Source organism: Urocampus carinirostris, chromosome 14 (assembly GCF_059441175.1).
Source record: "Urocampus carinirostris isolate Australia breed hairy pipefish chromosome 14, RoL_Ucar_1.0, whole genome shotgun sequence".
NCBI classification, from domain to species: domain Eukaryota; kingdom Metazoa; phylum Chordata; class Actinopteri; order Syngnathiformes; family Syngnathidae; genus Urocampus; species Urocampus carinirostris.
The window spans coordinates 18,470,640-18,483,440 of NC_142362.1; the positions used below are offsets into that span (position 1 = coordinate 18,470,640).

General features: G+C 44.9%; 1 protein-coding gene and 1 non-coding gene across 2 annotated transcripts; both read right to left on the reverse strand.

The window, feature by feature from the left end:
- Positions 1-919: 919 nt before the first annotated feature.
- trnag-gcc (transfer RNA glycine (anticodon GCC)) lies at positions 920-990 on the reverse strand. Its single transcript has one exon. It is a non-coding gene; the product is annotated as a tRNA-Gly (tRNA).
- A 6,728-nt stretch (positions 991-7,718) lies between these two features.
- Positions 7,719-12,796, reverse strand: hpxa (hemopexin a). The gene is made up of 9 exons (XM_088352631.1): positions 12,644-12,796; positions 12,402-12,418; positions 11,051-11,286; positions 10,819-10,972; positions 10,163-10,375; positions 9,993-10,088; positions 8,339-8,469; positions 8,118-8,265; positions 7,719-8,044 (listed from the first exon to the last, which is right to left on the reverse strand). Exons 1-9 carry the CDS (start codon positions 12,700-12,702, stop codon positions 7,812-7,814), a joined length of 1,287 nt encoding a protein of 428 aa, XP_088208757.1. The 5' UTR covers positions 12,703-12,796; the 3' UTR covers positions 7,719-7,811.
- Between the last annotated feature and the right edge of the window lie 5 nt (positions 12,797-12,801).

Sequence of the window (12,801 nt, forward strand, 5' to 3'; positions counted from 1 at the left end):
ACGAGCTTCATCATGACGCAAATCCTTTCCGCAGTTCACTTTTGAAACGAATTAACGGACAATATCATTCGTGTCACTCATAAAATCAAGATCAAAGCGGCGCCGCCGCGAGCGGCAGCCTTTCCACAGCTCCGTGTTATTTCGTGCTTTTTGTGATGTATTGTTTTAAATGTCTGCTTTTATCTTCGGTGTTCTTCGTCCTGTTTGACAACTACACTTTGGATTACTTTCTATCCTATCGATATGGGTTTTAACTCACAAAAATGCGTTTATTTGAGGAATCAACTCCTTGCCCTGGAGAATTCTCGTGCCGGTGTGATGAGGGGGCCCTATCGTGGATACAGAGCCGGAGCTAGCTAAGCGGCTAGCTCGGTTATAAGTCTTCGGTACCGTCCGTAATCATGGTAAATGTGAACTCTACCAAATAAGACCGACGAACTGGCTGTGCTGGTGAAAAACATCAAAGCACACAGGGAGTAGAGTTTGCTGTGTTTTACGGAAACGTGGCTCACGTCTAGCATCCCGGACGCTAAGGTGGCGCTACCCGGAGCTACCAGGCTCCAGCGCTGTTAGACAGAGTCATGAAAGCCTGCGGGAAGCGGAGAGGAGGTGGACTCGCTAACACAAGGTGGTGTAACCCTGGACACAAAGATTTCCATCTGCTGCAGGGACGGCGAACTTTTGGCCTAGCATGTGACGTCATCCACTCCGCTGTGGCTAAACTACAACAAAGCACCCCGAGGCCATCCTGTTAATAAACAACAAAGGAGACTGCTGGAAGTGTGAATTTCCCTACTGGGATGAATAAGGTATCTATCAAAATCTTGTGTGTTTGATTGCTGTAGGAAACTTGTAGTCAAACTAACTATCTGCAATCTACCCTAGTCATATCCCTCGAGAGGGGTGACCAAAAGGAAGTTGCATTGGCCGGGAATCGAACCCGGGCCTCCCGCGTGGCAGGCGAGAATTCTACCACTGAACCACCAATGCCTATTGACATTACTCCCAGGATTAGATTATTGTCCAGAGTAACATGACAGGACTACTAGCGATAAATATTGCCTTTCCATTCGGATTATTATAAAAAATAAAAAAAGACGTAATGGGAAATTAGAATAGCTATATCTAAAAGGTAGTGTTTGTTGTCCGGCCTCAAAGTGCATCATAAGAATAATTCTAAGACAATGGAACTTGAGAAAGGGATGGTGCAATAGTGACAGTGGATGATTCAGATCTTCATTTTTGGTTTTAATGTATTTAATTTTATACTATTATCCTTAAGTTATTATTTAGCACTTTGGTATATTATCTTTTTTTGGTGTCTCGACGGTTATGGGATCCGTAAATCGTGCAAGTGTAAAGCATTTTCTACTCCTTGACATGTACCTGCTGCTGCGTTCTAATGTCACTTTTGGACTGCTTGTATGCAAACATTAGTAATGATATAGTAGCACGTGGCTTTTGACCATAAGTGACTGTAATGGCGTTGTAATGCGGAAAAAATAATTGGTTAGATTACCCCGTTACTGAAAAAATAACTACGTTATTCCCAACACTGGTCCCAGCACTTTACTATTCTGAGTTTCTGATTTGAAGGAATCGCCAGCATAAATCAAAGAGTGTGTGTCATTGTGTTGGTGTTGTGTGTCATAATTACATAGACAAGAATGTTGACGGACATCTGCTGTGCGCCTGTGGTCTGTGTGGCGTAGCCGCCATTGTGTGCGGCGTGGCCGGTGGCCAAGAGCGTGGCAGGTAAATGTGGGCACTTGAGAGCAGATGGGCTCGGCCCGCCGCCCCTCCGGACCCGGTGACCGCCAAAAAAGACGTGACCCGGGAGCCCCCGTCAACTTGACAGCACTGACAAACAATAGAACGTCTTCGCAGAATCTGGAACCAGCACAATCCCTGACCTTGCCTCGGAATCAGACTCAAACATTACCTGCAAAAATTGCTTGTGTGTGCACTTGGATACGTCCAATTCCAGAGAGCAACACAAACACAATCGAGATCCCTCAATTATTGCGGTTAACGGGGACCAGAATGAAAGCAAAAAGGGAAAATCCGCGTAGTAGCGTTGGCCTTTTATAAAAGCCCCCAAGGGACAAATTACCTCAAGATGAAGTTCTTACTGACTGAGAGAATACAACACCAACAAAAAGACAACTATAGTTCTAAAAATAAAAACCGAATACAGAATTGCAGTTAAATAAATTGTTTTTATTGTCATTATGCAGCATAAAATTGGAGGGCTTCTTCTTTCAGAGTGCGGCTGGATAGCTGCACACTAGCATCAGGTCACTCGCCAGATTCTGCATAAGTGTCTTAAGAGACTTGTTAGCATAGCTGTAGCACTAGGCCAGTCTTGCAGCCTTGCTCTATCTTTCTCTCCTGGCGCCACCTCATCAATTCCATGACGCGATAACAAACAATGGAGCAATCACTGGTGATTAGGATTTCTTTTTCTTAGGGGTCACTGCGAAGGAGTAAACCAGCAATAACCGAAGCGTGAAGTAGCAAGGGGTCTCCGTGTCTAAAAAAAGTGTGCCAAAATCAGCGACAGAAATCTCATCAGGAACTGGACCAGTCAGAAGAACCACAGGGCTGTAAAAAAAGGTCGTGAGCAAGTTGAAGGACTTCCACCAGAAGCAAACCAGGGATTGGACATTGACCAAAATCAGAGGACAAGAAGCAAATGTGACACGTCTTAAGGCCAAAAACAGGATTTTAACCCGTACTCGTATCACAAACCCGTCTAGGGCAGTTCCGTTGACCAAGACAATGAGCAACTCATGTAGGAGGACGGAAAACAGGACCAGTCAAGGACTTAAGGAAGTGTAAGAAGTAAAGAAAAGATCCAATAGAAGCTGACAAACACTGCCAAGACAAGGCCAAGAACCAGACCTCCAAAAATTACCAGAAGCTAAATCACTAGACAGAAGGCCGACACGAAATAATGCTAATGAAGAAGGTGATCAGTGACTGACTTAAGAAGACACAAAGTCATTTTGATAGCTCCTCATTTACCAGCCCCTGCACATCTATTTTATCCTGGTCATCCTGGAAGGGGGATTACATCATGTGCCGCCCCTTCTTAAGGTTTCTTAATTTCTTCATGCGGAGGTTTTTGAGTTTTTCCTTGCCCTTATGTAAGTTTTAGATCAAGGGATGGTCTAATAATAGTCTGTAGTCTGTACAGCCCTTGAAGACTTCTTGTGATTAAGGGCCATACAGATATACATGACTTGACTTGAATCACATGGGCCAAAATGCTGCACTAACTAACCTGGAACAGTCGGCAGAATCACAGGTCCAAAAGAAAGACTGGGAGCAAACGGAAGAGGTTTAAACCAGGCATTGGAGATTGACCAGGACCAAACAATAAACAAGATCGTGGCCTGAACACAGCTCAAGAAAATATCAGCCTGTGTCTCCCTCTTTTTAACTTTTCTTTGACTTTCTGATGTTTTTTTGTTGTTGTGCGTGTTTGTGTGCGAGTCCTGGTGGACCTGAACCACCAGCGTTGTGTTGAAGGTGCCAAATAGAAGGAGAAAACATGGCAGCTTGGCTCCGAAAATAAGTCCAGTTGACCTTGCAGCCTATCGGGCCGACATAACAACCAAACACTCATGGCAAGATGCCCAGCAGATGTCTAAAAAGTCTTTGGAGCCAAGAAAAGAATTTAAAAGCTGTTGACGGAGCAAAACGCTCTTTTATCAAGATTTGACCACATGGCTTTGTGGTGACCGACTGCTCTAGTTTGGCCTGGTCCCAGTGGATGCAAGGTCCGATAAGGTCCCTTGTGTTAACATTGTTTGCCAGAGTTTTAATCGGTCTATCGAGTCTTGTCCAGTATCTTTTCTGTTCCTTTGTGAATGTCAAGATCTGTCCGACCATTTTCAACTTTAGAAATGATGAAATGAAATGATCTGCATTTATATAGCGCTTTTCAAGTCAATGACTTCCCAAAGCGCTTTACAGTGTGCTTCACATTTCCCAATAGCGGCCTTGTATTGCAGCCATGTAAGACGCTAACCTGCTTATTGGGGGTATTAGGGGTCCAGGGTCTTACCCAAGGACACTTCGACATGCAACACGGACAAGCCGGGATTCGAACTGGGCTCCCTTGATCCCAAGAAGAGCGCTCTACCTCCTGAGCTACTGCCGCCCCCAGAGGGAACCAACCTGGATGGAGTGGCTGGAGCACGCCCACCTGCACCTAATGACTCAACAAACCTAAAGTTCATTGTTCCAGCTCCTTATATTGAAATTTTGAGACCACTTAATTGTTTTCGTCGGTTTGTTAATTTGGTTTTTGCTTTGAAACCTCAGTTCCTGTCAACTTACTAATTGTAACGATGTAGTACTTTATCCTGATGATTTATGGACCTGCGTCAACTTTGGCGGCATTATTGTTTCAGAGAAGACTGCCCCTGTACCCTCAGGACGCTTACTCTTAGGTGTCCTGTTTCTCGGGTCTTATCAGCAACAGTGGCGCGTGTCCTGGTGTCCTCTTGGGGCCCCCACGTATTTTCCTCGCAACTCTTGCAGTCCCTGGTGGTTGAAGTGGCCCCACACGGCAGTCTGTTCTCCAGTTGTGACAGTTCTCTTTTCCTTATGATGACAATTAGTGGCTGTTAGGGAGTGGGTGGGGTGAGGAGTTCTGAGGTGGGTAAGGGGGTTTCAGCTGGCGTAGAAAAGAAACACAGTTAACAAAGCCATTAAAAAGATTTGCTAATGAGAAGGGCCCAAACTCCTGAGACCTCATCAGGTGCAGGTCGGGCGTCCCGGGGTTCAGGATTTCCACTGGGGGGGCACAACGCCACATATGCAAGGTCACCTGACACATGCCAACGTGGCGCTGAAAAGCAAGACGAAACCCCCCCTGACCATGCCCGCACAATCCCCAGCTGTTGCCATTGCTTTTTGTAAGGAAAAAAGGCTGTCTCTTACGGGCACTGACGGCATTTCGGCAGCACAACAGCGGCTTTGTGCCTGGCTGTGGCGCATCTGGACGGGCTGACTGGCACCAGTTTGGCGGGCACAGAGGGGCACGAGGGGGGCAACAAGAATGACATCACACAACAATCCTGTCTGTCGGGTGACTCCAGGATGGCCTCACAATATCAGACAACCGCAACTGTCAGAATATGTCCCGCCAGCTTTCCTCAGAGGACACCCAACCGGCTGTGGAGTGTGACGGACTGTTCTTAATCTCTCCACAACTGGTTTTGAGTACCCCCACCTTTTATAAGGACTGCTTAAACAACATTCTGTGTCGGGTCATTATCACTATACTATACTATACTATACTACCCCGTTTTCTAGTTCCAACCTGGTTTCCCACTACTACGTGAGGTTTGGTTTTTGTTTTGAGTTCAGACAATATTATGTCTATTTAGATGATTGCTTGTTTGTTTCTTTGTTTCTCTGTTTTTTTTTAATCAAACATCCTCCTTTTTTCGAGCACCCCAGCCTCTGCTTATGTTTCTCTGCATTTGGGTCCACCCAAAATAGTAACACCAACTTTGTAACCAAATTGCAACAAGTCTGTCTTAAAAAAAAAACAACAACGGTGTTGTTGCTAAAAAAATGATTTGTCAAATGCACAAGAAGATTTAAAAGTGCCATCCTGATGGTACAAGAACATTTCACAGTTCACCGTTTGCTTAGGGTTGTTAGGGGTACCACTTTCTGTGTTGTGTCTTGGGAAAATACAGCCTGGCTGCGCCCATCCCTCTTAAGGTAGATTCATCAAAGCGATACTCCTTAATGTGCAGTTCAATACAATTTCAATAAATACATAAACATCTAAACAGATGTTTATCGGGACCCAAGTACCCAATTAAAAGATCCGACTGAGAGCGCTAAGCCACACCCACCATAGTTATGGTATCAATGTATCACACGTGGAGCAAACAGGGCGGCTGAAACAACAGCGAGCTACTCTTAAGTCGCTATTCCTGATAGCATAGCCGTAACATCCATCCATCTATTATCTGCACCGCTTATCCTCAGTAGGGTCGCAGGGATGCTGGGATCATACTAATATTTTATTCCTGCAGTCCAAATCATTAAAAGTGGATTAAGTAACATTTTTCTCTTCACAACTGCTATTTAAGGTCAACAAAACATAGTGCCAGAAAACATCCAAAAATTATTCACTTGGAAAAAAGGAAGTTATAACTTAGGGGGCTGTAGTTAATTCAAAACCCCAAAGGTGAGAACCACCAGGAAAAGTATGTGTGTGTCTGTATGTGGAGTCAAACTTTGGAAAAATTTACAAGACGAGATCAAACAATGTCCAATTATTCACGTGTTCAAATTTAAATACAAAGAAACATTACCAGGAGAATACAGAGATGAAGAAAATGGGGTATGAGTGATACGAGAGATTGGAAATATTGCGTTTACAACTATAGTTAACCTTGTTGTTATTGTTATTATTACTATAATATAACTGTTATTATTGCTATTGTTGTTATTATCATTGGTGTCACAATGATATTTAGTGACTAGTAGCATTATAACGTTAATAGATGGGTACTACGATGATTAGTATATGACACATGTGACTATTTTTATTATTATAGTTATTAATATTGAAGGAATTTTTATTTAATTGACTATAAGGGATTTAATATAATACAAATTAAATTTTGGTGAATGCAGTGGGGATTTTTCACGGGGAAGGCTTGGCGTCAGTGTGGCCTGGACAAGAATTATGTTTACAGAAAAACAAGGACAAGGGTTGACGCGGAAAAAGGAGACAAGGTTTCTGATAAGCTTTCTTGTTGTGAGTCCTTCAGACATGGCGGCGTCTTTTGGCGAGGAGGCGGTGGTGCGCCCATGGGAGGAGGAGTCAGCACGCCCCATGGGGGGTGGCCGATGCCCGGACGTGTCAAAAAGAAAGACAGACAGGGGATCAGATCGGAGAACGAGAGATGTGAAGCTCGACAAGACTAATTAGACTAATTCGTCAAAATTCGATAGAATTTACTTAAGAATAAATTAAGAAAAATAATCTGTCCTCGTGTGGAAAAGCCTGTCTCATGTTTCCCTAAAATTAAGAAAACGAGCATGCATTGTTAGGAGAATAAAGTTTGTGTTTGGTTAATGGAGTCAGATAACTAATCCGAACAATTTGGTAAACGCTACAGTTGTAAATATAGTTTAATTCCTAACAATTTCCAACTTATGTAATATGTATGTCTGTGAGGTTTTGTTATATTCAGACACAAAAGAGGAGCTATCTGTGAAATGTAATAAATAAGATGATGGGGTAGGGAACATGTTATGTTAACATTATTTTTGTTGTTGAGTCATTGTTTTTGTCCTGTTTTTATTTTATAATGTTGGAAATCAAGTTTTTATTCATTCATTCATTCATTCTTTTTTATCTTTTATTTTATTGTACTTCCACCCAAGTTTCTTTTCTTTTATTTATCTATTTCCCTATTATCATTTTATTTTTTTGTCTTTTTGCTCTATTTTGACCCCCTTTGAAGTAATTTCATGCATTATGGTACACAATAGTAGGTAATCTATGGATAAAAGCCAAAAAAAAATCTGAAGAGCCCTTTGGGAACCGAAAGAACCGCTCATTTTAGTGAGCCAAGCCAAAACAGCCGCTTCTCGAAATAGAGACGGAATTCCCATCATTATTGTTTTGGGTCATAACGCCCTCTAGCGGCCAAAAGGAAGGAGAGCAAGGCAAGTGTGCTTCTGCTCACTTTTATTGACAACATCAGTGTAGAAAATCAAAAGAGGGGTCAAGCTGGGGTTGGGGGTTCTGCTGAGGTCTTTGCCCTTTAGTGGTCGCAGCCAAACAAGTCCATGGAGACCCGGTGCTGTTCGGGGATGGCCTTTCCGGCCACGAAGAGATGCAGGCTGTCAAAGTGGTAGAAGTGGTTCCCCACAATGACACGGACCCCGTGGGGGTCGCACATGGCAGCGTCCACCTTCTTGATCAGCGAAAGGGGGCGCTCATTGGTGGCCACGCGAGGGGGCTCCGACGTCAGCTCCACGTCATAGATGTGGTCCCCTGAGAAGGGAAAAACCTCAGGATCAACCAGAAATTGGACCATGTACAACGGGCCTTTTTCAAAATGGCTGACCTTTGATGACATGAGCGATGTGTCCGTCCTGGCAGACGAAAGCGGCGTCGATGGGTCCCTCCACACCCAGTTCGTCCTTTACGCTCTTAGGGTAGTCCTTCTCCAGAATGTGAGGCTCGCTAACTTTGTAGATGTACAGGTCGTTGTCCTGCCGACAGAACCGCCACCACGCGTTCAAAATTCATCACCAAGGACACCGAAAACCGGTGAACCAAACACACCTTCATCATGTATAGGCTGTCCTTATAGGATAGGACGGCGTCCACTTCGCTGTGCAGTTCTTTGAAGGAAGCCTCGATGGTGTTGGCCTTCACTGTGTCATTGTTGCCGTCTCGCTGCAGGAAATGATGCCCTGGAACCAGAAGGACGGTAGACACCAAAGTCAAAACTGAGACCGCAACGTCCCCTATTGGATTCTAGCTGTTACCCTAGCCCTTGATCCAACATTTAGCCTAGCCCCAACCCGAACTTCAACCCTTACCAAGGGCTATTTTAGGTTCAGAGCTTTGGGGGTGCTGAGCACTCAGAGTCTGACTGGTGAAAAAGCTGTTTTTCGTTTCACTTAAAGTGATTAAGGATCAATCAACACGGTTCAGAAGTTTCACTTCCCATTTGTATACTCTCACTGTAATACACCGGAGACTCCACAGACTCTGCCGCTATGCCGCAAGTGATACTAATCGAGCAAAAGAGAAGCGGGGAGGGGTATGAGAGCGGTGCTAAGAATCAAGTGGATTGAACCATTTCAAGGCAGTGGGGCATCTTCGATGGTGTGTGTTCACATTTTTGTTTTCCTTTTTGTTTGTTTTTTTGTTGCGTTTCTCACCATATTTTTGCCCATTTGTCCTTTATTAAGAAAAATAGTTTCAAAAATGTTATAATTTTTGGGGATGCTTGAACACCCAAAAAACAGGCTGGTCACACCCATGACCCTAACCCTAGCTCCATTTTTAAACCTAGCTCAAACCCTAGTTCCACATCTAACTCCAACCCTAACCCTTGCTCTAACACAGGGGTAGGGAACCTATGGCTCGGGAGCCATATATGGCTCTTTTCATGAGTACGTATGGCTCCGAAATAAAATGTAACTATTGCACATCTCTCTGTGGCGTTCCAAAGTCAAGTGATTTCATCCCTATATTGGTCCATATAAAGCCGAAGCAACTTCATGCAGAAGTTCGATAAGAAACCATTTAAACTGATGAATAAAAACGCTGGCAAACGACTTTGATTGGGTGAGCAGTGCAGGTGGGCGGATCCCTGCACACAGCGCAAGGCACTTCCCTCTTTCTCTCTCGCTCAGCGCAGTCTCCACCGAAAGTGAATATTACGATATGCCTATTGTTTGCAGTAATTTGTGACATTTCTACTAAAGAACTTTGCATGCACATTGTTTTGAAACAGTTATTAGGGACAAATTTCACAGAAAAAAATTGCCTCAACACTCTTAACTTAAAGTGGAAGACAGATTGTAAATGGCATGTTTACATTGATTTGGGACACAGGATTTGGCCTTATTATCCTTTCATACATTTGATTAAATCATAAAATGACTCACAGTGAAATAAAATGTGCTGAAGAATTAGCTTTTGTCTAGAGAGCGTGTTTGGCAGTTTTTTTTTTAATTTTGTCTGAAACTATATGATGTGGCTCTCTCAATTTCTTTTAAAAACATTTTTTTGCCTTTTATTGCTTTTTGGGTCAAAAAGGTTCCTGACCCCTGCTCTAACACCAAACTTAAGAGTTTTTTTAGTTTGAGCACAGACACCAACTTTCATGTTTCGAGTGACGATTGCTAACCCGTTAGCCTCACTTTCATTGGAGTTGCCATGACAACGTGCGCACGCCTGCTACACTAGCTTGTCCACCGCTCACCTCGGAAAGCGTACAAGTTCCCGTGATCGTCTGAGGTGATGGCGTCGAGGTGAACGTGGCTGCACCTCTCGCGCTCCACCATGTCAGTTTCCTCGCCTGCGACGGAATCGAACCAAAGAACGTTATGTCCCGGACACTTTTCGGAAGCCTCTCGATTCTCTCAGACTTACTGTAGTTGGAGCACCTCATGAAGAAGTCACGGGCTTCTTTGGGGTACCTGCCATGGACCTCGCCAGTCTTGGGATCGAACTTGGAGAACTGGTGTCCGTGGAAGCAGTAGTAGTGCTCCATGTATCGGAAGGCAGAGGTGCAGTTGGCCATGGTCTTGAACTCGCGGTGTTCAACAGCTTTGTTGCCCACGTGGAAGTGGTAGATCTCATGCTCTGCGAAAAACAGATTTGTGTAAGTAAGGCAAGTCTTTGTTAGGACAGGGTTTAGTTGATGGGAACTCAGATAGCGAGGCAACAATTGTGGTACAAGATGAGGGGTCGGTGGTCTGGTAAACTCAATGAGCAAATTACACGGTCAAAGAGTTTGTCAGGCGAGACTCGTGATCCGGAAGGGCAGGCAAGGGTTCTGTACCGTGATTTAAAAAAAAAGGGCAAACACATAAGTGCTTCGAATGTAACAAGGAAGATAAAAACTAGCAAGAAACCAAAGGGGACATCGTTTTATAAAGTGAAGAGGGAGAGTTGTGATAGGAGGGAGCTCAGAGAAGTGACGCAGCTGTGAGGAGGGAAGAGGGAACCTACAGATTCTCAGGAGCGCACGAACGTGACTGGGATAAACAGAACCGATCCGGAAAATAAACTCTTCAAGAGCCCACCTTTGAAGAAGATGACTTCATCTTCCTCGCAGTCCGGCTTGGGACACACCACGGCGGCGTCCAGGTGGTCCGGAATGCCCGGGAAGACCTCAGAGATGGGCTTAGGGAAGCCTTCCTCCAACTTGTGCTTGTAGTAGGCAAACACTTTGTCGTTCTGGAGGGACACAAAACATTGATAAGGCTCAGCTTGGGTCATAAATCTGTCAATTTGGATCATCTTTTTCGCGCTTACGATGAAGAAGTAGACGTGGTCGTGGTCGGAGGCGTTCTCGTAGTGCATCCGGAAGGCGGCGTCCAGGTGGTCCAGAGGATGAGCGGCGTCGTCCAGTTCTGGGAAGGAGCCGTTGATGTGCTCGGCTTTGCCGTGGAAACCCTTGAAGAGGTAGTGGCCCTTGAAGAAGAAAGGCATTCCCTCTTCGCTGACTGTCACCGCGTCCATCTCCAGGCCCAGACAGCGGTCCGGAACTTCTGCAAAATACTTAGACCTGAGACCAGAAACAACCCAGGAAGACCACAAAATAGAGCAAATATCCAGACGTGGCTACTTTGGTATGCCGGCTTTCGGGGGTCCCCTTGTGGACGTTTTTGGAATTTGGTCTATCAGGGAAACTTGAAAATTGTTTGATTTCTTAATCTGAGCTACCAGGGGCAATCAATACTTGGACAATCTGGGGATTTCTCTACGGCCTGATTTTCCTTTGTGCAGCTCTAGCAACCTCTGGTGGTCAGGTGCCTGTTTGTGCTTTCATTTGTTTTGGTCATATAAGATTTAGATGAAAGGATGAAGAAAACTGTTTCGATTTTCTCAGATCCGAAACTTTTTTAAGGGCCTCAAAACATCCTTGAATTCAAGATTGTATGCTTCTAAATGTCGTTTCGGTTCATGATTATGGGCTGAGCCAATCAGCATGAGACTTTTCAAATCAAAGGGCCGGCCCATGTTGCTGTTCTCCGTAGGGCTGCTGGTTAAACTGGACGTTTTACCCATAGCAGATGAAAATCTTGACTTGGTGGAAAGTCAGTGATTCACAATCCTGGTCGGGGAACCCAGGACCAGAAAGTCAAGACTCTACCAGTGTTTTGCCTGAACCCCTGGCGCTTGGATTTTGGCTCAAGACTAAGGCCAGATGGTTCTGGGGTTTGGACTCTCGGCACAGTCAGGATCAGACACAGTCCAGACTTATAATTTGACTGATAGCACATGATAATCTCGTCGCGGCGGAAAGTCAGTGATTCACAACCCGGGTTGGGGAATCTAAGGCCCAATCCCATTCCTCTCACTTGGCCCTGAGAACCCTCCAGTGAGGTCCCTCCATAGGGAAGTGCCCTCGGTGAGTGGAGTGCAAAGTGGAGATTGTCCCCTAAGAAATTGGACGACACTTGCAAGGTTCCACCCCAGTCCAGTAGATGGCCGTAATACGAATTGGCTGTAGACCAAAGACCAGAAAGTCAAGACCCAGCCAGCGTTTTGCTTGAGCCTCAGATGTTTGGACTCCACTGACTCAAGTCTAAGGCCAAACTGTCCAGGTTTGGACTAGCTGCAAGAGGATTCATTGATGATGAGGTGTTGGAGGCTGACTTACCTGAATGGTGTTCATGGCTATGGGAGGAAAAAAAAGGACTTGTCAAACTCTTACGTTAGGAACGAACACACGTGTAAAACCACATTGGTTTAGAAAGTTTGCAAAACTAAGGCCACATTTGTGGATGGCATGCTGCTCTGTGCTAATGGCTAAGGGTTGAAATGTGCCTCAAGTTTTTAAAAAGGAGCCTAGAAGGTTCCCATTAAAACAATGCCAATTACTAATAAAAAGACAAGACTTACTGGTGGGCCCAGGCCGAGGACAGGCAAAGGCACAGGACGGCAGAGAGCAGGATCTTCATGGTTGCCAACGAGAGCGAGAAGGACCCGACTGGCTCATCCGCCGGCGTTGTGCCATTTATAGGAGCGCCCTGGCAGCGTGGGCGAGACGGACCCGTTCG